Raw genomic sequence first — 26,830 nt, 5'->3', positions numbered from 1 at the left:
TAAACCAACACAATGGTCTAATTTCAGTTTACATAAGTTTTTGTAGACTGTACATCCAGAAGACATTTCTCTTTATGGACAACTAAAACAGAAAGCTTAACCAAAATAGCAGATAATTTTTGTAGATAATAAATATGATTAGCCTATATACATATGAGAGGAGTTAAGAGGCCATTTCAGACTTACCATCTTCCGAATCCTGTAGTCCTGGATGAGGCATGCTGCAGGGTTAATGGCAGAAGCAGGTCAAGCTACTGTGTTATCACCAAAGCCGCCAAATATAATGTATAACAGCTAACTGGTCCTCAGTGCATTTATTCTCTGATAAAGTCTGACTGGTCTTTGTAACGACCATCTCTCTCCCCCGCTCTCTTCCTGCTGCTGTGGACACGGACATTGACTTAGTGGTTTAAGTTTCACAGGTTTACTGGTTGAAGGGTCGAAAAATGTTCTTCATAAAGATATTAGTGGCATGAAAGTATTGTGCAGTGAAACTTTCACCTTTGAAATAGTGATGATTTAAGCAGAAATACGGTGATTTGATGGTGGAAGTGAGAGAAGTTTCTCATCAAGGACGAACTTGTGGGCACTAAAATGTTATTTAAACATCAGATATTTTTCTCCACACGAAATTGCTAACTTATTATCATTAATAGATTATATACTATCAAAGTACTAATAAAACTAATGGTTTCTTTTTAATTTAAAATTTTTGGAAAAAATTGAACATCCAGAGAGCCTCCATTTCCCCCTTTATTTAATAATTGTTTTATTCCTGTGCCTTTGATCTCTGATGGAACCTTTTCATATATAAACTGGTTACGACTTTGCACACAGCAGAATTACTGTTACTTGATTAATTTACACATTGAGCAAGTGAGAACAGAAATCTCAGCAAGGACACAAGTGGAACAAATAACAACATAACGTAAAGTAATTTAGATTATAAATTAATTTGTCCAGTGTTCCCGGAGGGAAGTTGTCAATACAGCTATGTCAACTGAAACACAGTCTGTAGAGACAAACAAATCACAGGCTATGGTGAAAATGGAAGCAGCTATATCAAGTGCTGTGACCACTGAAACACAGACTACAGTGGAATTTAAAACCGTGCCAGTGCCAAAGATATTGCCCCCAGCCGTCTATGTAGAGGAAAGTCCAGGCTGCTTTATCTACCAAGGTCCAGGCTGCAACAGAAAACAAAGACCAGCCTACAATAAACAACGAAATCCTGGCTACAGTACAGACCAAAGTCGTGGATACAATTACCAGCAGCGTCCTGGATACAGTAATTACCAATATTCAGGCTTCTATAACTACCAATGTACTGGATACAACTACCAAAAGCCAGGCTACAAAAACTACCAAGGAAAAGCCTATAAATACTGACAAGACCACAGCCTGCAGGAACTTCCCAGGTCCAGCTAAAGTACTGACAACTGGCAGGGGCCGCCCCCCATGAGCCTGGTTCTGCCCAAGGTTTCTGTCTGTTAAAGGGAGTTTTTCCCTGCCACTGTCATCACATTGTTGCTCATGGGAGAACGTTGGGTAAATAACCACCTCCCAACCCCCAAACCTTAATCTAAAAACAATAAAAAAAAATACCAAAATACATAAGCATACATTTATTCATTGATGAATTTGACTTGACATTTCCAGCAAGAACAATGATTGTTTCTCCCACAAGACATTACATATGAATAATTTATCATGTCAAAAATATTAATGTCAATATTAATAATTTATCATGTCAAACATTCCATTTTTTATTTGATCAACACCACCTGCACAGGAGCCTTCAGACAGTTGGTCTCATATTGCAAGGGAGTACAATTCAATGTTTTGTTTTCATCATAAATAAATGATATTTCACAAGTTGATTGTACTCAATAATTAATGAGCGTCAGTTAACATAGGAAAATAAACGGTGGAATTTTCTTTCTATCTTCATGTGGCAGAAATGGGCTTCTGTATAGGATCGCATACAGTGTGTTTCATGTGGCAGAGGTAGAAGTCACAAGTTACATCTGTCCTGCTTTACAAAATATTTTTGACTGTTTTTAAAAATCAGTCATTTTAGTCATACTTTTGTATTTTCTATTCACCACATTTAAAGGTTGTGATCGTTACAAACTAAAACAACAGTCACATGATGATGTCATGATGAACAGGGTGAAGCCGCATCAACTGAAAGGAGCCAGATCAGCAGCTGCAGCAGAGAAGAAGCTGCTGGTGCCACTAGAGGGCAGAGAGGAGACACTCTCAGCTGCTCCCAGCCCGCAGTCAGATACATGTTCTCCATGTTTACAGGATCCAACTGACACATGCACAAATTCAGATCCACAAATGTGCAAATTAAGTTTTTTACTTGAGAGATCCAGCAGTATGAATCTGGTCACAGCAACAAATGTGAATTGAGTTTGTTGGGCACAAATATACAGATACAAGTCTAGTTTTTCTTCACTTCACAAAGGCTCATTTACATTTGTAAATCTTATACAACACAGGTAAATAAAATTTGCACTATGTACAGTTTAAACCAACACTGTTATTTGAAGTTTGATGTGAATTAAACACAAGTGAAACAGATGAGTCTCCATTTGGTTCTAAGTGAACTTGCTTGTTTGGGCTGTTATCACATTTCCACTGACTATGTGTAATAAATACAAACATGAGATCATTTTGAATTGTCTCTGGGATTTATCTTCGTGTGCATCCATATTTGTGCAAGTTATGTCAGAGGAACTAATTTAGGAAGAGGGTGATTGGATTAATTGTATTTGACTCCAACATATGGGTTTTCTTTCATCTTTCAATTAACACACATTCTTCTGTCGCTTAATCTGTATATTGGAAATAAAACATCCCATGTAAGAATGTGAAAGTAACTTTTTATGTACATTGTGTGTTTCCACTAGTTCCCTAGGGCTGGTTCATTGCGATTACCGTAAATGTCAGACCGATCGCGCACTCCAAACACACGTGCGTCTGGTTTGACCACGTAAACGTGAATGACGGTTGGCTCGACCGCAGTGTGAAACTTTGGAAACCCTCTCTTGGAGACAGCGTTTGACGCCAGGGGCGTTTTTGCACTTAGTCTTCGACAGAAATCACTGTGAACAGCTCGTACAATGGAGTCATCTCTGGAGTTGTCCAACTCCTTGGGCAGTGTGTCCTCACTGCTAACCCGCTGTCGGACCTTTAAAGTACTAGTAATTGGAGACTCCGGTGTGGGGAAGACCTGCCTCACACACCGACTGTGCGCCGGGCAGTTTCCCGACAGAGTGGAGGCAACCATTGGGGTGGACTTCCGTGAGAGATTGCTGGACATTGATGGAGAAAAAATTAAGGTAATCGATGAAGTTTCTTCATTGCCTAAAGCAAATTAATGAACCAAGTGTCAGGAGATCTGTGTGCAAGTCTGAAGCAAGCAACTGTTTTTACGCACAACCAAGCAGTTCTTTTATTTTGAAAACTTCGATGACTAAGTGCCTATTAAAACCAGCCACTTGTAGGTTTTATTTTGGTACTTTTTGCAACAATTTCAGTGCTCGTCAGTGGGCTCAGTCTAACTAGGGAATAAGTCTGCACAGACAAAACAGAAACCACTAAACCACCAGGAGCTTCGTTGTGAAAGAGGACATCACACAGATTCCTACAGGTTCTTAAAGAATTAACTTTTTTAAACAGTGTCTTTATCATGTTTTATACTGCACCTTTATCTCCTCTGTTAGCTGTCAATATTCTAAGAGGCTGTACTACTGTCCTACACTGCAGTGAAGCTCTGCTGAAACAACACAGACTTATTTGTCTCAAACTGACCCTGAGATTCTCCGGATGGCAGAAAATCAGCAGAGCTGCTTGTGTTTGCAGAACTAACACAGCCTGGAAATCACTGAGGATTACATGCTTGATTTTAGTGAGCTCTGACTCCACATCAACAGATTCATAAATGCATCTAATTCAAGATGATTTATAACTGATCCTGTAGCTGCAAGGTGTGTGACGTTTCACTTGAGCTGCATCACATAAACATGATAAAGGCCTCTGATGATTTTATATCAAATTTGTGGGTGTTAGATAGTTCATGCTGATTCCTGAGTGTTTTGAAACGACCACATGACAGAGGAAGTGTCTGTGAGGGGTGACTGCAGATTTGTTTGTAACTTCAGGGTAGAGGAGTTTTCAAGCTTTGTTTCCAGTACATTTAACAAATAAGAGAACAGACCAGTCCGTGTCTTTGGTTCAATGCGAATGTGTCGTGTAAGAAATCCTAAAATGTCAGTGGCTGTTTTAAAGGGTGTTCAGAAGTGTTAAATATTGTGTTTTTATTAAATGGACAGTGACTGACAATATTGCCAGAGCTTTTTTAGAGACTTTTGGTATAAGTATAATTCAGGTCTCAAGTCAATCAAGACAAGTCTTGAGTTGCTCAACAAAAGCTTTATGTCAGTCAAGATAGGTCTCAAGTCAAGGCTTGAGTCAATCAAGTGTCAAGTAAAGTGTCAAGTCTTTCAAGACAAATCTTAAGGATTTGACGGCATGTCTCAAGTTCAGTCTCGAGTCGGTCAAAACAAGTCTCAAGTCCTTGAGGAGTCACAAGTCAAGTCTCAACTCAGTCAGGACACGTCTTAAGTCAGTCAGGTCACATATAAACATAAACAAATTCAAAGTCATTTGTAGATCCTCCAGGTCTTTGTAGGCTGACAATAAAAATAACATGGCATCTGAAATTGTTCCTTTCAGAACCACAGTAAAGCTGAGACCAAGCAGTTCAAAGCGTAGACCTAATGATCAGATGTTTGAGCAGTGTGCATTAAGCAAGGCCCTTTTTCTATATTCCACAAGGACTGCTGTGTAAAAGCTGCAGTGTTTACAAGGTGAACACTTGAAGGTTTTCTGATTTCAAGTCTCAAGGTTAAGAAATCAAGGCTAAAGTAAGTCAGGTCCAAACACGAGGTTGGAACGTGGAACATGGATTTGTCACCATACGTTTTGTGCTCATGTGCTAAATGTATCAATTATGTTAGAGTCACATGGTTTATCATTGTTTTCAACCGTCTTGCAGAGAGATCTGACTTTCTAACTATCAGATCATGTTTATTCCTTTTCTTTGTTCCCTCTCAGTGGTGATTCAGTGTGTGTGTGTGTGCGTGTGTGTGTGCGTGTGTGTGTGCGTGTGCGTGTGTGTGTGTGTGGGTGTGTGGTTTGGGGTTGTTCAACACATGATTTCTTTTCCTCTCCGTGCCTTCTCATTTATTTCCTCTTTCTCATGTTTTTGCCTCTACCCACATCCTCCTCAGTGCCAGTCAGTGAGAAGATCATACATGTTAATGTGTCATTTTCCCTCCTCCTCCATCAGCTCCAGCTGTGGGACACGGCAGGACAGGAGCGCTTCCGTAAGTCCATGGTGCAGCACTACTATCGAAACGCCCACGCCGTCCTCTTCGTTTACGATGTCACCTGCCCTGCCAGCTTCAGGGGACTGATTTCCTGGATAGAGGAGTGCAGGCAGAACTCCCTTGGACAGGAAATCCCCAGGTAACTGCATCAGCTTTCTGTATGTACTGCTACTCACTAAAGACAGGAGACAGTTTTTGATTTAATCGCATCAAACGTTTCTTCATCTTATAACAATATTACTTATTTTGTGTAACCCTAATGTCATCTTCCTTCATTATTTGTCCCTTGCTGCTGCCTATTCTCCCCGCAGGTTCCTGGTGGGTAATAAGAGTGACCTCCGTGACCCCAGTAGGACTGAAGGCCAGGTGAGCCAGGAGCAGGCGACGAGGTTCGCCAAAGTCCACGGCATGATGTTTTTCGAGACGTCCGCCAAGAACCCGCCATTGAAACGTGTGAACGGACAGCGAGGTGACATGGAGGTGTCATATCAGCGGGATAAGGTGGAGGACATCGTCATGGCTGTTGGTGCCAAACTGAAGCGACAGAAGAAACATTCAGCAGCAAACGCTCTCATGCACAGCGGGTCCTTTAAGGTCCTGAGCAAGAAAAGACCAGAGAAAGAGCTGTGGACCTGCTGCTGAGAGACGGAGAGAGAGAGGGCAGACTTCTCACACTGAAGAATGGGACTTTTTAGCTCTTTATGTGTGTGTCTGTATGTGTCTGTATGTGTGTGTGTGTGTGTGTGTGTGTGTGTGTGTGTGTGTGTGTGTGTGTGTGTGTGTGTGTGTGTGTGTGTGTGTGTGTGTGTGTTTGTGTGTGTGTGTGTGAGAGAACATATTTGATAATCTTCATTTTTGACCAATTAACATGTGACATACAGTTCTCGTCAGTCCCACAAAGACCTTTAATATTTATAAAAATGTGAGAATATATATGGTGTGTATACATGTGATCTTATCGTTTAAAATTGTTGGAAAATAAAAAACTGTGAATGTTAACATTATTTGGCAGACGGTTTGATCCAAATGACCTTTCAGCACAGTGTTTATTTTCTGCATGTGTGGTCTCACTGGGAACTAACTGGGGCTGGGGTGAGATCCCTCTCAGTCTTCATTTGTTGTAGTGCCGTTTGCTACAGCAGTTAGCTGTGCACCATGAACCACCAGACCTGGTTTTCTCACAGCACTGAAACACTATCCACCTTCAGACATCTCAAGATGGTTGTAGAAATACAGAGTTGATCATATGAGTGTTGAAAATACTGTAACAGCTGGCAGTTACTGGCAAAGTGGCTCTATAGCCATTAAATGTGGGTTTAACACAGAGACCTTGGATGACATGAGGTATTCATGTTTTGTTTGTTTTTAGTTCACTTCCATGATTCAGAGCATGGAGTCTGGATCTGCAACTGCAAACCACCTACCACCACCATGAGCCTGTTTAACACCTGCTGCTAAATTTACTATAATTAATAATAATTATTGTAGCTTTCATCATTACTTTTATCAGTAGGAGCATTACAGTTACCATTATATTATTTTTGCTGTTACTGCTGCTACTGTCACTATTATTAATATTACACTTATTGCATGGTTCCTCTGCGCTCTCGCTTGCTCTCTCTCTTTCTCTTCTGCTTGCACGCTCGCTCGCTTGCTCGCTGTCTCTCTCTCTCTCTCTCTCTCTCCCCCAACCCAACCAGTTGAGGCAGGTACCGCCCACCCTGAGGTCGGTTCTCCTCGAAGTTTCTGCCTCTTAAAAGGAAGTCTTTCCTTGCCACTGTCGGTAAGTGCTCTGTCTTGGTGGGGATAAAGAGAAGGTCTAGACTTGTTCTATTTGAAAAGTGCCTTGAGATAACTTCTGTTGTGAATTGGCGCTATACAAATAGAATTGACTTGACTTAACTACATAAAAAAGCAGAAAAGGATCACAACTGGACCTGCATCAAGTGGACACTACCATGACGTCACAGGGGCTTTCGGAGTTATCTGAGTTTTTGACTTGTAAATAGCGTTCACCTCAACTTCCAAGTTACAATTTCAACTGCGGGATAATTTTTTGGAACACTCCGATTTATCCAACTTTATATTTAGTAATATGGAGGTGCCTGAAACTGACTCACTTCAGCCATATACCCTTATTTAATGTTATTTAACCCAGATTTATTGAATATGGTGTTATATTGCCAGAGCAAAGGATTTAAAAAGCATGACTGCTCTACCATCCATGTAACCCTCCCTCCCCTGCAAGTCAATCCCAGGTAGAATGGGTTTTACATACAGAAATTTGTGCCATCAGAATATTTTAATCAATACTATACTCAAAGTCACAGAGAAATGGCAGCTGCAGCATCTATAGTTTCTGTTAAGTGACATATTTCCAAATGAAACTGAATATGCTTTTGGAAATGTAAAATAAATGTTGCCAGTTGACATCTGAATGAACAACTCAAAGATATGATATTGCTCAACTAGCTACTATGAGCAGCAGGACAACGGCTAAGTACAGGTTTGCCAGTCGACTGCAATCACATTTGATTGGATAAATTTATATACGTTCCCCCAAGTGCAGGATTCTCCGTTATGAGAGTGTCTCGACCCATTATACTGTATGTTGCTGTGTATACAAGTAACTTTGGTGCAGTAGTTTTAAGATTCAGAACCATCTAATCCTGTCTGCTAAGGGTTCTCCACCATAGCACTGTGTCCAAATGGACAAAGCGTCACAGCAGTCTTGCAACGGTCTTGTGCATGAGCAATGTGGGCGATGGAAAGTGTATCACATGTGCTGTAATTTTGTGTGTAATCGATGATTCAGAGGTCATCACATGATGAGGGCAAACCTCTTCTGCTCAACAGAGAGGTATGTGCAGCTGAATGCGGGTGAGTGTGCACATGCAAGTGTCACATTGGTGCAACATTCACCAGTCCAGTGGTAAATGTTGTTCTCTACACTCAGGAAAGATGATAAGAGAAGGAGGAGATAGGGTTTTTAGTAGTTTGTTTACATTTAGCCAATTTGTCATGACAAAACTTTTAAATAAAACACAATGTACAAAATAAGTAAAAAAAAAAAAAAAATCATCTTGAAGAACAAGCCTATTGTATTTATTAACAATATTATCATCATAAAAAAATAATATATAAATAAGTGTTGTTTCACTTCAACATTTCAATCCTCTTTGTTTTCTTTTTGTGCTTAGGAAAGGAGTATTTTTGTGCTATAAATAAAGTTGGTTTTAAAAAAAAAAGCCTATTGTGTAAGTGTGTGTATTGTATCGTGTGTGTATTGTGTAAGTGTGTGTATTGTATTGTGTGTGTATTGTGTAAATGCAGTCAGATTCTCTCAGCGCTTCGGTTGTCTTTTCCTAAGTCCTTATGAATTTTCCTTCACATCTTTCCTTGACCTCAGGATGTTTTCCATTGAAGTCAAGGGACAGTGGTTAGGAAAGGAAATTATTTTTTAATAACCAATAAAGATTAACTAATAAAGTAGGCTATAGTAGAACTGTATCTATTAAACCAAAAAATAGTGATGGTAACTGTAACAAAAGACCAAAACACAATGCTGACCACAAACAATCCTGTCACACAAAGTGTTTCCATTGCTAAAGATTAAGATGGAAATCTGGCAAGACATATAATGAGATTTGTGTTCTCACATACACGCTCATGTTTGACATTAGTTGCTAACTTTTAGACATTACAATTACAAAGATAGCTGTAACTCTTCCTAATCTCTGAATACAATATGGCTAGCATAGCTGCTAACCTTTGGACATTACAAGGCTACATTAAGCTTTATTAAACAGTGCCAGTAACATAAGATGCAAATTTTGGCCTTATAGATTAAACAGTAACATAAAATGAAAACATGTCAGTAGTATTGGCTGCTAACTTATAGAAAACAAAACTAGCATGAAGCCAAGCAGTGCAATGTCACATCATAAGGCTTAGCATTAGCTGCTAAAGATCTAAAATTTGGACATTATGGCTGTGTCCTAAATCACTCACTGCTCCCTATACAGTCCACTATAGTGAGTTTGACATTTTGTTGTGCTGTCCGAATGTATAGTGAGAATTATTATACATAGTATAATACATAGTGGACACATAGTTTCCCACAATGCATGATGAAAAGCAGCCTAGTACACAACCGATGGTCACTAACCAAGCAGTACCATCATGCATTGCACTCGTACTGAAAGAGGGAAAAACAGCTTTGTCAAAATTAGCTGATACTTTTGGAAATTTCAGGGGTAGAATTAACTAACCGTTGGACACTAGGCTAGTATTGGCTGCTAACTTTTAGACCTTACAGCTACAAAGATAGCTTTAGCTCTAGTAAGAGTGCTTTATATGTATTTATCTATATGTATTTCTTTGTTTGTTTTTTATTCTACAGATGAGATCACTACTCCTCTACATAGGACTCCCTGGATAGTATTTCAGAAAAGTCAAAAATACTGTTTCAGAAATATCAATTGTGATATATAGCATACTATTTAAAGGTCAATGCAACACTATGTATTATGCTCAAATTGTTTGGTTGCTAGAAAAGGCCCAGCCTGTTTCCACCAGCCATTTACAAGAGAGGAGCAAAGTCTTCAGACCACTGAGGAGTGCAACAGGTTATTTATTGACATGCAGCCTGTAAGTTTTGATTTTGTTTTTCTACTTCAATAAAGGTGGACATTTGTACTTGCTTGATATGCTTGAAGGTAATTTAGGGCCATAATATTTGAAAAATACTAAATATAACATTAAAACAAACAAAATAAAAAAATCATGAATGTGAAAACAAAACTTATAAATGATCAAATAACCAAACATGTAAAGGAAAGAACCAAATGGTTAATGAGACAAAAATGTAAATGAGAAAAAGGCAAACAGAAAAAACTGTAAGCAAAGAATAAAATCTAAAGGACTGAACTGAAATCTCAGTTCAGTGTTCTCATATCCTCGGTTTATGTTTACAGTATCATTTTCTCATTTATTTTACGTTCACATTGTTATTTTTTGCTTTTAAACGTTCTGTCCTAGATAACCCTGTAGTGATTACAGGACTTCAGGAGCTATCTATTTGATCTGGATCTGATTTTTATGACAGCATTACCTAAGTCTCTTAAACACAGAGGCACGACTGAAGTTATTTACTTTGCCTGTGAGATCTGGTGTCTGCACAAGCTGTGTGGGTTTTAATGTTAATGACAAACATTAAAGTAATATTAACAATAATAAAATGATTATTCCAAACTACTTTTTCAAAGTAGGAGTAGTATTTCTAAATTTACATTTCGTTTACAAAGTGTAGTGCCGCCACCTCATAAACAGGGCAGATGACAGTATTTGGGCACTGGAAACTTTCCAAATAAAGCAGGTCAGCAGGCCGGAGTAGGTGAATGTGAATTTATTAACAAAAATATTGCCAAATAGAAGAAAAATGAACCCCGAGAAATTCAACAAAGAAAATAACTTAAGCTTTAACGTCAGAGAAATAAAATCTGCAGTCTCACAACAAGCTGCCATCTGCTCTGTCCCTCCCTACTGTCACCTGATTGGCATCTGATCTTCTCCTTTTCACCTGACTGGAGCCTACCACCAGCTCAGGTAAGTATGGGGGGGGCAAATCCTACACATGTCTGTCTAAGCACCAAACCCCATACAACCACTACCTACTAACTTCTGTTACTGCTGACAATTCCCACTTTACAATAAGCACCAGATATTGTAGAAGTTTCACCCCAGTGTCACCTTGTGCAGAACAGTTCTACCCCTCTTCCCACATACTCATGCCTAGTCCCTAGCTACTACTAAGAGGACCTAATGACACACACCTGTTTCCCCTTTCCCTGACTGAGCTGCTGATCAACCCCACTCACCCACACAAACAACTGAAAATATACAAAGTGGGCCGACCCTTCCAACATACAACAACCTACAAACAAAGATCAACCACATCTCACAACCAATGTATTGAATAACTGAGCCTGAAAAATGAATAGACACATCCAACTAAAATACTGATGAAATAACAATGACAAAACCAGGGCCTAGTGAAAAGGGGAATGGAGCAGCCTTTTCACACAAAGACTGAGTTTGAATAAAAATGTTGTATTGTGTGTGTTTGCATGATTATGGGAAATTATTATTCATCACACAAAAATAATAATTGTCATATAATATACCATTGTCATAACTACAATCATTATTATTAAATATAAAAGTGTTAAGGCAATGAGAGAGGAAATAACCCCGGGCATGGGTTATATTTTACCCAGACTAGTTTATTTTACTCACCAGGTTGGATCAAAATATTGAAACATGGGTCAAACCAATTCAGCATATGTTCTGTCCCATATGGTAGGGTTAACTTTGTCTTGTTTGTTTGTTTTTTTGAGTGTGCACAATGCAGGCCCACAATAACACTCTGGCACAAGTGTGTATTATGCAACCACAGCTCACTGTCTCTTGCCACGCAACCAAATGGGACTGTAATCCACTTGGAACCAGAATGAGGGATGTCTGATCCTCCTCACAATCACAGCAGAGTCAACATGATGTCATATCCCATTCTGAAGAGTGATTTCTATGAATGATTAGTGAATTAGACAGCATATCAAAAACTGCAAAAGTGTTACATTCAACAGGTCAAAATCTGCCTCAAAAGAGTCCAAACACAAGCATTAGAAAATATTACTAGAAATACATAAATAATTACAGTTAGAAAAGTTCTTCTAAAATAATCCACAGTAAATGAAAAAACCTCAGATTTCCATAGAATATTATTGGAAATCTTTTTTTTTTGGCTTCAAATGCTTGTTATTTTGCCTCGTGGCCTGTAGATGTCGTAGTGGTGAGCTGATCTTTTTTGAAGAGGAGGTGTCTTCATCATCAACTGAGCGCTCCTCCTCGTGTATCTTCAAAACCTGCTGGAAACGCACAGACACACACACACAGAGACAGAGACACACTCGTGAACCTGCCACCGATAACCGAGCAAAGATGTTCTGCAGACGGGCATGGCAGAGAGTCGGGCCGCTGGCACGGAGGGCTTTCAAACCCACACCCAGAAATGGTGAGTCGGGTTATTGTTAGAGACTTTTCAATTACTGCTCGATTGTGTGTGAAGTTAAGTGAAGTAATTAATTAAGTAATCAGGCACGTGCGTTTTAGCAGTTTGGTTCAAATGAATGGATTTTGTGAAACGTTTTTCAATTAACTGTCTTACTGGCCAAAAATTGAATTCTAACAACTGTCTTACTTGCAACGTTAACTCTTTCAAATGCATGTTTGTAAAAGGATGATTTGTGCAGCAGTGATTCATTCAAATCTTTTAATCTTCTTGGTCATGTGAAAGTGTGTGAAAGTCGCAGAAACAGATATATTTGTGGGTTTTCCACTGTGCAGAGTGGAGCTGCAGCAGTTAGTCTGTAACAAGGAGGTGTGTCCTGCTTTGGGAACAGACAGTTCTCACACACTCTGGTTATGAAAACGTGCATCGCAGACAACAAAAAAAATCGCTTTGATTTTATTTTATTTTTTTAGTTTTTTTTTATTTTATAGGCTACATTAAGCACGCTTCATTTTTGCTTCAAATGCAAGTAATCAAGTTTCTAACATGTAGTCCAGTGTTTTTGAAGAATTTCCAAATTTTCACAGGACACCTTGTCAGAGTAACACGGTGTCCCAGCACTCTTTAATGAGCAGGACCACATGGAGATCAGCTATCCTCTACACAAGTTTCAGCCTTTTATTAAAAATGCTATTTGCAAAATAAATAAAATGTACAACTCTTTATATAAACATATATAAAATATTACATGGATAAATAAATAAGTAATTTATGTTTGAAACCTGACTTTGGAGAGTTTGCATGTGAGCAGAGGGATTTGAGACTTGATCGCTTGTATTTTCAGGACGCTTTCTCTTTTCACGCGTTCCTGCCCAGATCATCCTTCATTTTGTGCTGTGAGCATGTGGAATTCAGCCTGAGGGCAAACTGCTGCTTCAATTTCCTGTTTTAAAAACGTGTGGCAAAGTCCTGACTGATGCTGCACAAACCTCAATATGACATGGAAGACCATAGTCCATGATGGAAGCTTTTGTGCGTCCATCGAAGTAGATCTCGACAAACTGGTTGCTACTTTGAAGCTTATGTAGTGAATATAGGAAAGGGAGCAGAGGTAGATGCTGTAGGCTACTGCGCTCTAATTACACAGCACACAAACAGAGCACAATAGCCTGTAGGTAGTACTTATATGCAGCAGGACTGTGTGACAGGTCCTGTCATGGTTGTCCTGCTGGTCTGCATATTATCCTCTGTCCTTCTGTCACACCGAGCACATATACACTGACAGACAGAGGCAGGAGTGCGCACGTTCATCCAACATGCATGTCCACATGTGTCACTGCCGCCCATCTTTGTCTGTTGTTGCCTGACATGCATGTCCGTTTTTACAGGCTGGAACCTCACCACAAGGATTAACTGATTACCTGTATAAATAACCTGTACTTGGCCTTGTCCCTGCATGGTGCTGCTGTGTCATGGGTATTAGAGGAGGAGGGAGAGAGGACTTACTGCTGCATTTGCTCAGCGTTCATGACAGGACAGTGTTCAGCTCTGTTTTACTCACGTATATTTATCAGTGTCTCACTTTAGTGGTAAATGTCAATACTAAAAATGTTCTTCATTAAAAATGTAGCTGGCTCTGTCCAAAGGTAACGAATACAAGTGTTTACCAAAATGGCAAACTCACATTCACTTTATTGGTCATAACTATTTCTTTGTAATATTGAATACCCAAAGCTGCAACATCCTCTTGGAGGCAGTGGAAACAAGTTGTGACCACAACACTGACATATCGTCACCTTTAAGTTGCTTTTAACAAATTGTTTCTTATTTACACATCCAGCAGTTAAATAGCAACATACTCACTAATTTGGGGTCGTGTTTCTGGCCACCTGGCAAATATAAGTCACTCTCTTTTAGCTCTGTTTGTGGTCTCCACTGACTCCCAGCTCCTAAATGCTCCATCGTCGCTAACTGTGTCTGTCTCCTGTTTGGTGCTGAGCCGGTAATGTACAGTAGCTCTTTCTGAAAACGGCACCATGAGAGCGGTGACAGTGAACCAAAACAGTACAGTTGGGGGTCGGACAGCTAAACAATGAGCTAAAACAGACTATAAAGCTCTGAAACGCTAATGGGGAGCTGCAGGTTCTTCACTACGTGCAACCACTTTCACGTTCTTCTCAAAGTTTGGACTTGGTTCTACGTACTCGTAGCTGTTTCACCTCTCAAGAGTTCTGACTGACTGATGAGGATGTTACTCGATTCATTAGTGCTCCTGGTGCTCAAACAGGAATCATTAACTGATGAAACCAGTTTAGATATTATGAAAATCAGTGACGGGTTAGAAGTGTTGTGACTGCAAGGTGAACAATCATTCAGGTCTTTGTGTACATACAGGATGTCGGTGTTAAAGTCACAGGAGGAGTTATGATTTACCTGAACACATGTATGAAACATGGCAAGAACGAAAAGGGGGCGGGTTGTACCGTACATCGTGCTCTCTCACTGCTGCAGCTGGCCTGCTCAGTTAGCTGAGTAAACCATGTGCAGAGGGTGTAAGTCAGGATATCATATGTACTATTCATGTATCTACTCTTTTGTGTGTGTGTGTGTGTGAGACTAGGTAGGAAGAGATTAGGCTGAGGCAGTGTTTGGGATGCAGGGTGGATTTATTTATGGCCTCCCCTGCATGCACCACTGGCAATCCTCTAAACACCAGTAAATCTTTTTACAGGACTTACAAGCCGCTCCCCGATCCACCACAGTAACAATAGCCCATTAAGAAGCCTTTAACAGATCCCCTGTTAGTCCTGACATATGTGTTTAGGACTAGTTCACATGAATTCAAGTCCAGCAGATCGTTTTGAAATAGTTTGTTTTGATGCAAGTCTAGGATTGTGACGCAGGAAGCGTTTCGGTGTTTGTGTGTTTGCTGCGGGGGGATTTAATTTAAGGGAGAGTTCTGTGTTTAGCTTGGCTACAGCTAAATCTTTCCATCTCCTCTGCTACAAATGACCAGAGATTCATTGTGTAACTGGATTAGCGGACATGTTGACACTGTCAGAATGCACTGGTCTTTGTGCCAAATGATGCTTCTCATGGACTGACAGTTTCACAAATGAAATACCACTAAATTGTCAAATGAATCATGGTTTGCTTTGTTTCATTTTGATTAGGGATACAATACAAATGTCCTGTGTTCAGTCATTGACTCAATGACGGCGCAAATAACTCGTTACAATCTGTTTTGAAATATTGTATTTATGAATAAATGTAAATCTCTTTACTAAAGGTCAGCGTCCTTGTTGATTTACCATACTAACCCTGTCACTCCGCTCTCCTGTGTCTCTCAGCGGCTCCAGTGCGACACATGGCCTTTGGCGTTCCTGGTGGCTCTACCAACATGACGTACTTCCTTCTGTGTGGAGGAGGCCTCACTGCTGCAGTCGTCTATGTGAGCATCAAAAATTTCAGATTTTTATTGATATTTTATACTTGTGTTGTTCTGCTATGATTTCTATGACTATCAGGGGTTTTCTTGTGTGTGTGTGAAGTACTTTAAAAGTCCCATATTTTACACATTTCGATTGTTTGTTTTATTTGAAGATATATTTGTGGTTTTAAGAACCAAAAACCATCTCAGTGTAGTTTTACATCTCCTCTCTCAGGCTTCTCTCTGGAGCTCTAGTAACAACAGGTCAGTGAGCCAATCAGAAGAGAGGGGGCTCTGAGCCTCTCTTCTGATTGGCTGACTGTTCTCTGAGTTATCAAATAAAAATATAGCAGATTTCAGGTAAACACTCAAGAGAAACCAAATTCTGTCGTGGTGGGCGGGGCATGGGGCAATGGCTATGAGCAGTGATAGCTTTGCTGTGACATCACAAAGTTACAGAAGTCCTGACGGCTCATTTTAAGGCTCAGTTTCTGAATACAGCCTGTTTGCATTTCTATGTGGAATGAGCGCTTTGATACTTTCACAGTATTAATATAGAACCTAGACCCGCTTTATAAACAAAAAAGAAATCTCACTTAATACAATATGGGGCCTTTAATACAGTGTATGTCATCACTTGGTCCTTTTTCCAGGAAAGTAAATTAAAGCGAAAACGTAAGAATGTAATGATTGAACCAGTTAATTTGTGATGATCTTTCTGAAGTTTTACACTATGGTGAGTTTACTGTTGTAAGCTGGGAGCAGCCTCAGGACAGACTGCACTGTGTTCAGCTCAGATGCTGAAAGGCAAAGAGAAAGTTCTTTGTGCTTTCAGACAAACTCTGCCACATGCAGCCAATGTCTGGACAGACCTTCTCCCTGTTTACTGTCAGGCTCTTGGTAAATCACTAGTCTGTATCAGCTGTGCTGGTTCATGATAGCCAGAATGTCAGTGTTAAGTGACATTTTGTAATACCTTCACCATTTTATACTGTTATCGTTTGGTGTGTGATGGAATGTAAGAAGTGCATATCTGCCCTCCTTCCCTCAGGCTTACAAGACGGTCAACGGTGACAGTGAGCGCTATGAGGACAGATTGGCCAACATGGGCTCCCCAGCAAAGGGTCAGCTGCTCTCTCTCTCTCTCTCTCTCTCTCACTCACTCACTCACTCTCTCTCTCTCTCACACACACACACACACACACACACACACACACACACACACACACACACACACTACACTCTCACAATCTCTGGAGCATAACATTCAGTACAAGAAACCTCAAACTGTGTGGTTGCATTTACCAAAGATAGTGCAGACAGCCCAAAATATAAAAACAAATTAATTTGAATTTGGGGATTTGTCTAGACTGAAATGAATAGATTACAGACATAGAATATTTCAGTTTTATCACCTCCACACATTTCATGAGAGATTGATTCATACTATACAGAACTTTTACTTTTTCCCAGATCACATGATGACACAATCTTTTTTTCTTTGTTGATATTTTTGTATCTGACAGCCTCAAAACTCCGATATCCAGGTTTTAATCAGGTTTTAAAACATATGATCAAGAGCCATGTTTTTGCTTCATCTACACAGTATATGTACTGAGTATTGATGAATGAAATGGTTCAAATAAAATGGTTGAGAGTTGTCAGATGAGGTAATGAACAGCCTCTGTAGCTTTTTCATCTGATACGGACAAAACAGAAGAAGAGAAAGCAGAAGATCTCACTGTATTTCTGAGTTGGTTCTGGCTTTACCACCCAAATATCAAACATGGTTGAATGATCACTCTCAATAGCTTTATCTGCCTGTCTGTTTTGATTTCTGTCTGCAAATTATTTGTCCATTCAGCCACTTTGAGCCTGGAGAGATTGTGGCTCTGCGCCCAGAGCAGCTAACTAGCCTGTGATGGGGATAAGCGGCCACTGTCACCGGTTCTGTTGTGTACATGCGGCCTGGAAGTGTTGTTTTTGGTCACAAATAGTCTAAAGCTCTGCTCCCTACAGCGCTGGAGACGGTACTGATTTGGTCTTTGAACTGGCCAGTGATTGTATTACGTAACTGGGCAAAAATCTAAAGGAAACAAAGTCACAGAAACATCTTAATGCACACAGTGATGGTGATTAAAGTGATTGTGATCAAGGTTCATATTTCCTGACACATTATCTGAGGAGTCATCACTGAGTGTCTTTGCTGTGTAATTTAGTGTACAATTAGGTGGGTTGTTGGACCTGTTTTGGCTCCTTGTTAAAACACTCACTTTAATGTTCTGATATTGGAACTGACAGCTAACCCGCCGCTTCCATATGAGATTAAAGAAAACATGTTATCATAATGACTCTCACTGGATGTTGTGAGTATAATAAAGACGGCATTAAAGTTGAGGCTCACTGGTGGAAACAAAACTGTTGCTGTCAGGGCAAAAGTTTAGTCACATTTTTAGAGCTGTACCGTCCTGTAGTTCCTTATTTTAGCCTAGTGTTACATCACAAGTCTGTGTCGAATCAAATACGTGTGAAGAACTGCAATTCGTATCAATATCACATCCATTGCTATTAATGAAGTAACGTTTAGTATGCTGTGGCTCTTCATTTCCCCATTCAGCCTTTCTCGCAGTTGTTTCTCTGCTGTAACACAGACTTTATATTTATGTAAGCGCAGGATCAATCTCAGATGATCCCGCAGTGGAAACCAGACAAATCCCCGTCGTCCTAACATGCGGATTTAGTTAGTGTCCAAGTGTTAACTGTTGTTACTTTCCAAAAGCACGACTCTGGTGGGACTCGAACCCACAACCTTTGAATCACTTCTCCAGAGCTTAACTAGAAGTCCAATGCGCTATCCATTGCGCCACAGAGCCATGTGTTCAACAGATGAGCAGGAGGACTACATCGACACTCAGAGGCACTGAAACTCATTTCACTGTCGTAGTGGAGCATGAATGTTTTCATTATGACATTCTTGTTTCACTATTTCAGTTTAACAATGATTGCTCCTTTTTTTTTTTTTTTTTTTTTTTTTTTTTTTTTTTTTTTATTTTATCATTACCTCAAATAAATACAAGTACAAATTTTTTACTTTTTCTTTTTTAAGGATACTTCTCTATCTGTATAAACCAAAACTGCATTTCCTTTAGCTAGAGACCAACCAGTCAGTAGCAACAGTGACGCCGTCAGCAGTTATTTCTGTCCCTCTGATGACTTGTTAGGATTAAGGATTATCCTCCTCTTTACTCATATTATGTTGACAGTTTTAACAGCAGCTGCGCCACCTTTTAGACCTTTAAGACCTAAGCTCTTGACCTTCATCTGTATGTTACCAGTGGACAGGAATTTGAGGTCAAATAGTTCAAATCGCACTTTTTTTCCTCTCCTTTTTTTTTTTTTTTTTAAGAGGTCTAAAAAAAACTTTATTGCCCAGCTGGCCAACTGCATTATGGGAGGCAGCTGGTGGCTACGGTTTCGGATTTTGTCCCTTTCCTTTGGATTTCCAGTGCTTTGATGTTCCCAGGTTAAGAACAGTTTGACCTCTTCACCTAGCACTCATCGCAGACATGTTTGTCTCATCACGTCCACTCCATTCTGTGGAAAGTTAATTTTCTGGCCCAAATATTGTTATTCCCAGAGCCATTAGTCTGTATGCATGAAAAAGTATTTACCCTCACATCTATATCTGTAGCTGCAAAGAAGGATTTTCCTGACTGTCAGTTATCTGCAGGAAAAACTGAAACACGCGTCCAAACAGCCGAAACAGGCCTAGAATTCTACGGTACATTACACTAGCTGTTAATTTTCATTATGCACATAACAAGTAACCAATAGCTCTGTCAAGGAAGGTTGCATTCACACATTTCTGTTTACAACCTCTTTCTCTGCAGCCTCTTCAGCACCAGAGGCAGCTGAACCCGCGCCAGTGGAGGAGGCAGCGCCGGCCATCGAGGTCGTCTCCGAGTTGGTACCTGCTGATGCAGAGACGGCTGCTGAACCTGTCGTCGAGGCCGTGTCTGAAGAAGCCTCTGAGGTGACCGTTATCGAGGCTCAGGTGGAGCCAGCAGTCACAGAAGAAGCCGCTCCACCTGCAGCGATAGAGGAAGCTGCTCCTGGCGCTCTGGAAGTCGTTGCCGCAGTGGAGACACCAGCAGAGGCCCCCGCAGCAGAGGCCCCCGCAGCAGAGGCCCCCGCAGCAGAGAGCGCTGGTACGGCTGCAGTAGATGAGGTCCCTCCTGCTCCCCCCGCTGAGGCAGAGACTGAGCCTGCGGCCCCTGAGGCTGAGGCCGCCCCTGCTGCAGAGGTGGCTGCATAGAGCTGTGATGGCTCAATGTAGTTTGGCCAGAAAGGAGGGCGAGGAGTTAGTTGTGCTGTGTCCCACCTCTCTTGGCCCAGGAAAAAAGGACTCATGAACCCCTATTTTAGTAAAGGAGCATTAACATTTAGTTTTCACTTCCTGTTGGTTAGTGAATACCACTTTGGGGTTCATCTGTCCGGTTTTCAGGTGCCTTTCTTCCCTTTACCTCACCCCAACCTTCAGAGCCAAACCATAAGATTTGGCATTAGGCTGTCTGAACAGATTCAGTTTGGAAAAATCAGGGTTAGGGTTTCTATAGAAATGATCTTCACCAGAGCAGAGCTAATCCAAACGATGGTTTGGCTGATGTACAGTTAATAGAGGAGTGTTGCAGTAGGTCATATAAGGGATAGAACAGAGTTGATAACTAATGTTGTTCTCTGTAAATTAATATTTGAAGTGCCCTTAGAAACAGGACATGGTCCTGCATCTTGTTCCTTTACTTTACTCTAAAGATGTCAGCAGGGTGGATGGATGCAGTCCATTTAAGAAACTGTTCGTCTTGTTTCTTTTGACATCCTTTGCACTTGGTCTTCCTCTGCTCAGCAAATTCGTACTTCCAGCTATGTCCTCGTGAATCTTTGCCTAGGTTATGATTATAATGAAAACAGTACTGAGATGAAACATGAAGTCAGTCTGCTTCATTCAGATTTAACTTTCACTGTGAAAAGTGACCAAAAACCAGCTAGTGTTTCTTTTCTAGTCTGCAGCTCTCGTCTGGTCTTGATAAAATCCTTTTTTTTTTTTTTTTTTTTTTTTTTTTTTCAGAGTGAGACAAAGTTAAAATGGGATTTTCTTCCTCCTTCATTTTCAGAATTTTACTTTGTCTTTTTGTCCCAATACATTCACATACTTTTATTTCCATTATGACCTTATTAGTTATCTATCTGCAGCTACACCAGCCTGCACCTGCTTCATATAGCTCACCCATGTGTCTACATCATGACAATATTTTTTCCAGCCTTTTCTCAGAAAGCCATTTTTCTTCAGTGTTTTAAAGACACTTCTGCTCCATCTTGTCTCTTTAACTGTGAAACTAAACTTTCAGGGAACACTACAGAAAAGGAAATTGATCACTTCTACGTCTGAACATTGAAAGTTGTCATTATGATTAATACAGTTACTGGATGATAAGTGAGTTTGAAGTGTTTCAATAAAGACAAAGTTACTCTTTTTTTGGTTCAATATCGCATTTTTATTCTTGTGTGGTGAATGTATGTATAATTGAAGTTATGATTTTTTTAATTTTTTTGTTTGAATGTTGTTTGCATTTATCAAAATTTTGGGAGGTTTTGTCCAAAATTGGATCCGAATCAGTATCTGATCTGTCCAGGGCTACATACTTTCAACACTCCTAGATGCTTTTGCTTGTTGCTTTGAACACAACATGTGAAGAATGTGACACAGTAAATATTGTGATAATTACACTGTAGATATAGAAGCACCCTCCTCTGTAGAAATGTTTCCCTTCCTGAAGAATCCCTGTGCCACGTTCATGCTCCTGTGAATCCAAGTGGAAGATTGACTGACAAAGACCTTAAGAACTATGCTCAGATCGTTTCTGATCAAGTGAGTGTGTATAGCCCTTTATCACAGGCATGTCTCAGAAGATTGAAAACTGAAAGAAGAGTTTGCTGAGATGTTAGTAGTCCATCAGCAATCTCATCATGTTTTTCGTGTGCAACAGCAAAAAACAAGGTATAAATCTAAGCGAGAGACACAAATGTACCTACCTATCACCCAAGTGTATGTAATATATTTATCAGAGTAAATATATTCATCATGTATAGCAGGTAGAGACAGGCAACATTCAGAAAACAGGTTCTGCTCAACAAGATTTGGGGAAAAAAATAAATTAAAAAAAAATTAGGTTTTTAATAAATCCTTGAACCACCACATGTTTACAACTATACTTGAAAATTCACCATGGACTTCATTGTTACAACATAGATTTGTATCAGCTGTTTATTTACATTGACGAGTGACTAGTGCAGTGTAAAGCTGCCTCACAGACAGGATAAGACTAATCCAAGATTACAGTGCTCATTTTTAGGGTGTCCCTGTGGTTCGTCAGGGTGGCGTGACAGACCGGAACATCACAGGACACCGAGTGACAGACTACACCTCTGACTCCTATTACATTGTTTACCAACACATAAATGCCATGTAACTAAAATCTGCGAACGCTGTGTGGAGATCACCATTAAATTCATCCAGGGTTATTCCATATCTGTAAAGCTATATTAAATGTTTCTATATTGAAATACAGTGCTATCAAAGCAATTCTCAAAGTGTCAAGAATGCTCACCAGCTATACCTTCTGTCTCAGGACAACCTTTTCTAAAAGGAGGAGCATGAACTGGGCAGGTAGTCTCCTGTAGAGTCTGTGGTGGCTGTAGACCATCCAGTGATAGGCATGTGGTCAAGGTAAGTGGAATTTAAACAAAACAGCTCAGTATATCACTAAGAAAATAATGGACTATGTTTATCAGATGTTGAATCAGATGGTGAATATAAAAATACAATACTATTACAGTACAGGTTTGCATCATACAGCAGTCACAATTTTCATATTTGATATATATTTTGATCTTGATATTAAAGGAATTTCCCTGCATACTGACAACTGGAATGTTGTTTCAATGAGACATATCTTTCTCAGCCGTTACTTCCTGTTCTCCTTCCCCACTTCAGAGTCTATGCCAGATCTGCTCACAGCTGTGAAGATCCTGGCCAGCTCCACAGTTGAGATTGCGGCAGCTTCTGTTGGTGAGACGAGTCTGGTGGAAGCTGTCCGACAAATGGAGGAAGAGGGAAAAGGTTTGGACTCCACATTGGAGGTGGTAGAAGGAGAAATCCTGGAGGTGACCGCAGAGGTGGTAGCTAAGGAAGCAGCTGAAGAGCCAGCTGTTGTAGTGAGCGAGGAGGAGCTGAAGACTGCAGAGGCTGGTGCTGTTGAGGAAGTGGCTGATGCAGAAGCTGTAGAAGCTCTATCTGCTGAAGAGGTGATGACCGAAGAGGCATCTGCTCCAGCTGCAGCAGAGGAGGAAGCAGCAGCGTCTCTTCCTGTGGAAGATACAGCTTCAACACCCACAGTGGAGGAGGCGGGAGCGGTTACGGATGAGGATCAGACAGCGGACCCCGAAGCTGCTCCTGAGGAAGCTGTCTCTTCGACAGAGGCCTCACCTGAAGATACAGCTGAGGAAGTCACACCTGCAGAGGAGGCCACCACCACTGCTGAAGCTGCTCCAGAGAATGAAACGCTCCCAGATGAGATGACGCCCGCTGCTGACACATCAGTGGAGGAGGGAGCAGACGAAGCCTCAGCAGAGGAGACAGCTGAAGTTGGGTCAGCGTTTGTGGACACGGCTCAGCTGGCTGCAGCCTCCACTGGATCAGATCTGGAAGTTCTTTCAGCTGCTGAACCAGAACCTTCATCAGAGGCTCCAGTACATGAGGCAAAGCACTGCCACTCCTGCCACTCCGCTCCCTCAGCTGGGGAGGAGGAGGTGCCACCTGCTGCTTTGGGAGAGGAGCTGGTCAGTGAAGGAGAGGTGGATTTAACACATGAGGCCAAGGAGGTGGTGTCACTGGTGGAGGGACAAAGTAAGAACACACTGGCTCCCAGTCAACAGTTTCTGAACACCCCATGCCTATCTTAGCATCACCTTCAAAGTTACATAATATATATTCCTAATGTTTTGTCACATCTAAGGCAAGGGAATCATTACAGTACTGTTTATATGTTTAACTGATAATTTTTTGGGACTTTGTATAAAAGTGGAAACAACAGAAATGAGCAGATTATCTTGATTCATCAGCCCACAGATGTCCAATTTTGATCTTCCTTAGCACAAACAAGCCTTTTAGACTGAAAGTGGATCATTCAGACAGGTTTATGAAATTACACTAATGAATGTGTAATCCCATATTATGTTAATTATCTACATTCAAAACTTGAATGTAACTTCAAGCTGATGAATCACAGCTTGTATTAGACAATATTTAAAAATAATTGACTAAGGTATGTTTGTCCACTGATCCCCTTTTTTGGTAACTTTGGTAACACTTGACTTTTTTAGCATTCATAAGCAGCATATAAACATTAGATATATAATTTATGACTATAATATAGTTGTAAGCAGCCATATATATTTATTGATGTATGTAAACTACTGTCATTCACTGTAATCCATAACAGCTGACGGCTGGTGTATAAAGAGAAACTGAATGACAATATTGTAGAACACAATTGTAATATTTATGTCTTCGCAGGTAAAGTTGTTGACATTAATAAACACTTAATTATGTCATTTTATATTTGCTTATAATGACATTATAATCTTTGCTTACTGCTTATGAATGCTAAACAGGGGAACCAGAGTTTCATTATTTTTTTCACCAGGAAGAGTTTGACATTTCAAATCCCTCAGGATTTCAGCCACTAGATGGCAGCACAGTAAACATTTACACACTGACTTGTACCTCACAGGTGTAACTAATAATAATTACCTCATTGAAGTAATTATACATAAATTAATGTGTTTCAATACACAAGAGACTCAGAAAGGCAATCAGCTAAAGAAAGATGAGATGGACATGTTCACAGGGTGACTTTCAACCTGTGTCTCCTCTGTTCTGAGCTGACATCTTTAATGATGCCCCAGCTGACACTTCAATTTTTACATGAAATAACCTTTCAATTTGAAAGCTGTCAGATCCTAAGGACTCTCAATCAGTGCTTGATGAAGGCGGGTGCAATGAACAGCCCACCTTGTTAAACCTACTTAGAAAGTTGCATCAAATGTAAAAATGTTAAGTCCATCTAAATTGTTTTGTTTATAGTTTTCTGCTATTTTGAGTCTTGAACACTTTACTGCTGTTCACTTTATCCCTTGAAAAGAAAACAGAATCAGAGTCTACGCTGTGTTTGGCTCTGACCAGATGTATTTCTGCCTGTATCCACAGAGCCAAAGGTGTCTATCTGGACTGTAAAAAGCTGCTCAGTGATGTAATAATACAATTAAAGAAGGTAATCAGTTAAAAGCAGCACAACTATGAACGCAGCTGTCTGTGTTGAACTAGAGATAGTAGAATGGACATCTTCAGGATAAGGATTATTCTCAGACAGCTACATTTAAATGCTCAGAGCTGGTGAGGCCAGTGTGACTCATAGACACTCCAACACTTTCACTTATTACAGAAAGTGTTTCATAATGATGCACGTTATGAAGACAACACAGATATGTAACACATGTCCATTCTACTTATTTAATCTAAAGTATGTTGCAAAATCATATAGTCTTTTACATTAAACTAATGAATTTCTACTGTACAAAACTGGTGTTGTGCTTTTTGTTTTTGGTGCAGCCACAGAGACGATGATGGTGGTGACAGCCCAGTCGTGACATGACAGACAGTGTGCCTTCCACAACACTCGCCTCTCTGTCAAGCAAGCCAGGATGATCCACGAAAACAACACGAAGAGAACTAACCACAGGTTTAACTAACTAATGTGTCCTTTCTGAAATGTTATCAGAGTTCCTTCTATGTTCTCTTTCTGTTTCTGTTCAATCTGTTTTAGCATTTGTGAAACGACTCCCGTTACATCTCTTGTCCTCTAGGTGCCACTGTTGCAAAGCTATTCATGACCAATTTATTAGTACAGACGTTTCTTTAAAGGTGTTATAATAGGCAGTGGAAATGTTTTTTGTTATAATGCTGTGTTAGCCTACCATTAGCTACAAATTACCATCATTTTTAAGTGAGAGTGCACTTTTCAGCCCAAATGACACCATACAGATATGCATTTTCTCACATTTGTCATAGTACAAATGAAGGGTTATACTTTTACTGGGACACTAATTTAAAAGTTGTATTAAGTGATGCATTCCTAGAAGAAAACATCACAAAAATACCAGTGAAAAATATTGCACCAATGCTGATATTTGCTTGTTAAAGCTGATATCAACTGATGTCACTAGTATGCCCATATTTTGTCGCATATATTTGTATCTTTTGTGTTATTGTTGTCTATCTTTTACCTTCTGTAACGAGGTTGATAAATATATTATAAGTAGGTTTAAACTAATATAAATTAATTTGTACCCTTTCACGAGATCATTATATTGAACAATAACATGCCTCCATTTCTCTAAGAGTTACAGATGGATGCTTTATTTTAAATATATTTGTAGGTAAACATAGCCGACCAGTTTGTTTGTTTCAGTTCAGTACAATGTCTCTGTTGTCCTGAAAACGTGTTCACATAGACACTTTAAATAAAGTTATGTATAAACACTAACTCAATTTTGCTGTGCTTGAAATGATTCTCCTGTTAACCCGTCCTATATATTAACAACTGTGCTATAGTGAACCACTTGGTGAAGACATAACTATTATTCGATCTTTTATCCAAGCATTAAGATATTATGTTGCATTTTTTTTTTTACTTCTGACCATCATGAAGAAGAATATAGCCTACATAAAATATATATAATATGAAGAAAATAGATTATTTTAAAAACCAACACATTATTTATTCGATTGCTATAACTTGTGGAATACAA

At 39.9% G+C, this 26,830-nt stretch overlaps 2 protein-coding genes and 1 non-coding gene across 4 annotated transcripts; 2 read left to right on the top strand and 1 right to left on the bottom strand.

The window, feature by feature from the left end:
* Positions 1-3,119: 3,119 nt before the first annotated feature.
* Positions 3,120-6,148, top strand: LOC111229372 (ras-related protein Rab-33B-like). The gene is made up of 3 exons (XM_022755681.1): positions 3,120-3,350; positions 5,363-5,541; positions 5,714-6,148. Exons 1-3 carry the CDS (start codon positions 3,132-3,134, stop codon positions 6,042-6,044), a joined length of 729 nt encoding a protein of 242 aa, XP_022611402.1. The 5' UTR covers positions 3,120-3,131; the 3' UTR covers positions 6,045-6,148.
* A 6,189-nt stretch (positions 6,149-12,337) lies between these two features.
* LOC111229426 (cytochrome c1-like) lies at positions 12,338-26,827 on the top strand. Of its 2 annotated transcripts, XM_022755754.1 has the most exons (7): positions 12,338-12,477; positions 15,825-15,925; positions 16,956-17,028; positions 19,795-20,112; positions 22,956-23,867; positions 25,230-25,293; positions 25,632-26,827. In XM_022755754.1, exons 1-6 carry the CDS (start codon positions 12,405-12,407, stop codon positions 25,274-25,276), a joined length of 1,524 nt encoding a protein of 507 aa, XP_022611475.1. In that variant the 5' UTR covers positions 12,338-12,404; the 3' UTR covers positions 25,277-25,293; positions 25,632-26,827. The 2 variants fall into 2 exon arrangements, with proteins under 2 accessions (XP_022611475.1, XP_022611476.1); XM_022755755.1 differs by lacking the exon at positions 25,230-25,293.
* On the bottom strand, positions 18,686-18,777 carry trnar-ucu. Its single transcript is given in 2 exon segments — positions 18,686-18,721; positions 18,741-18,777. It is a non-coding gene; the product is annotated as a tRNA-Arg (tRNA).
* Positions 26,828-26,830: the final 3 nt, after the last annotated feature.

This window comes from Seriola dumerili, unplaced genomic scaffold, assembly GCF_002260705.1.
Source record: "Seriola dumerili isolate Sdu_G_001 unplaced genomic scaffold, Sdu_1.0 BDQW01000230.1, whole genome shotgun sequence".
NCBI classification, from domain to species: domain Eukaryota; kingdom Metazoa; phylum Chordata; class Actinopteri; order Carangiformes; family Carangidae; genus Seriola; species Seriola dumerili.
The sequence above is the reverse complement of the archived record's forward strand: the minus strand, read 5'-3'. Positions and strand labels throughout refer to the sequence as shown.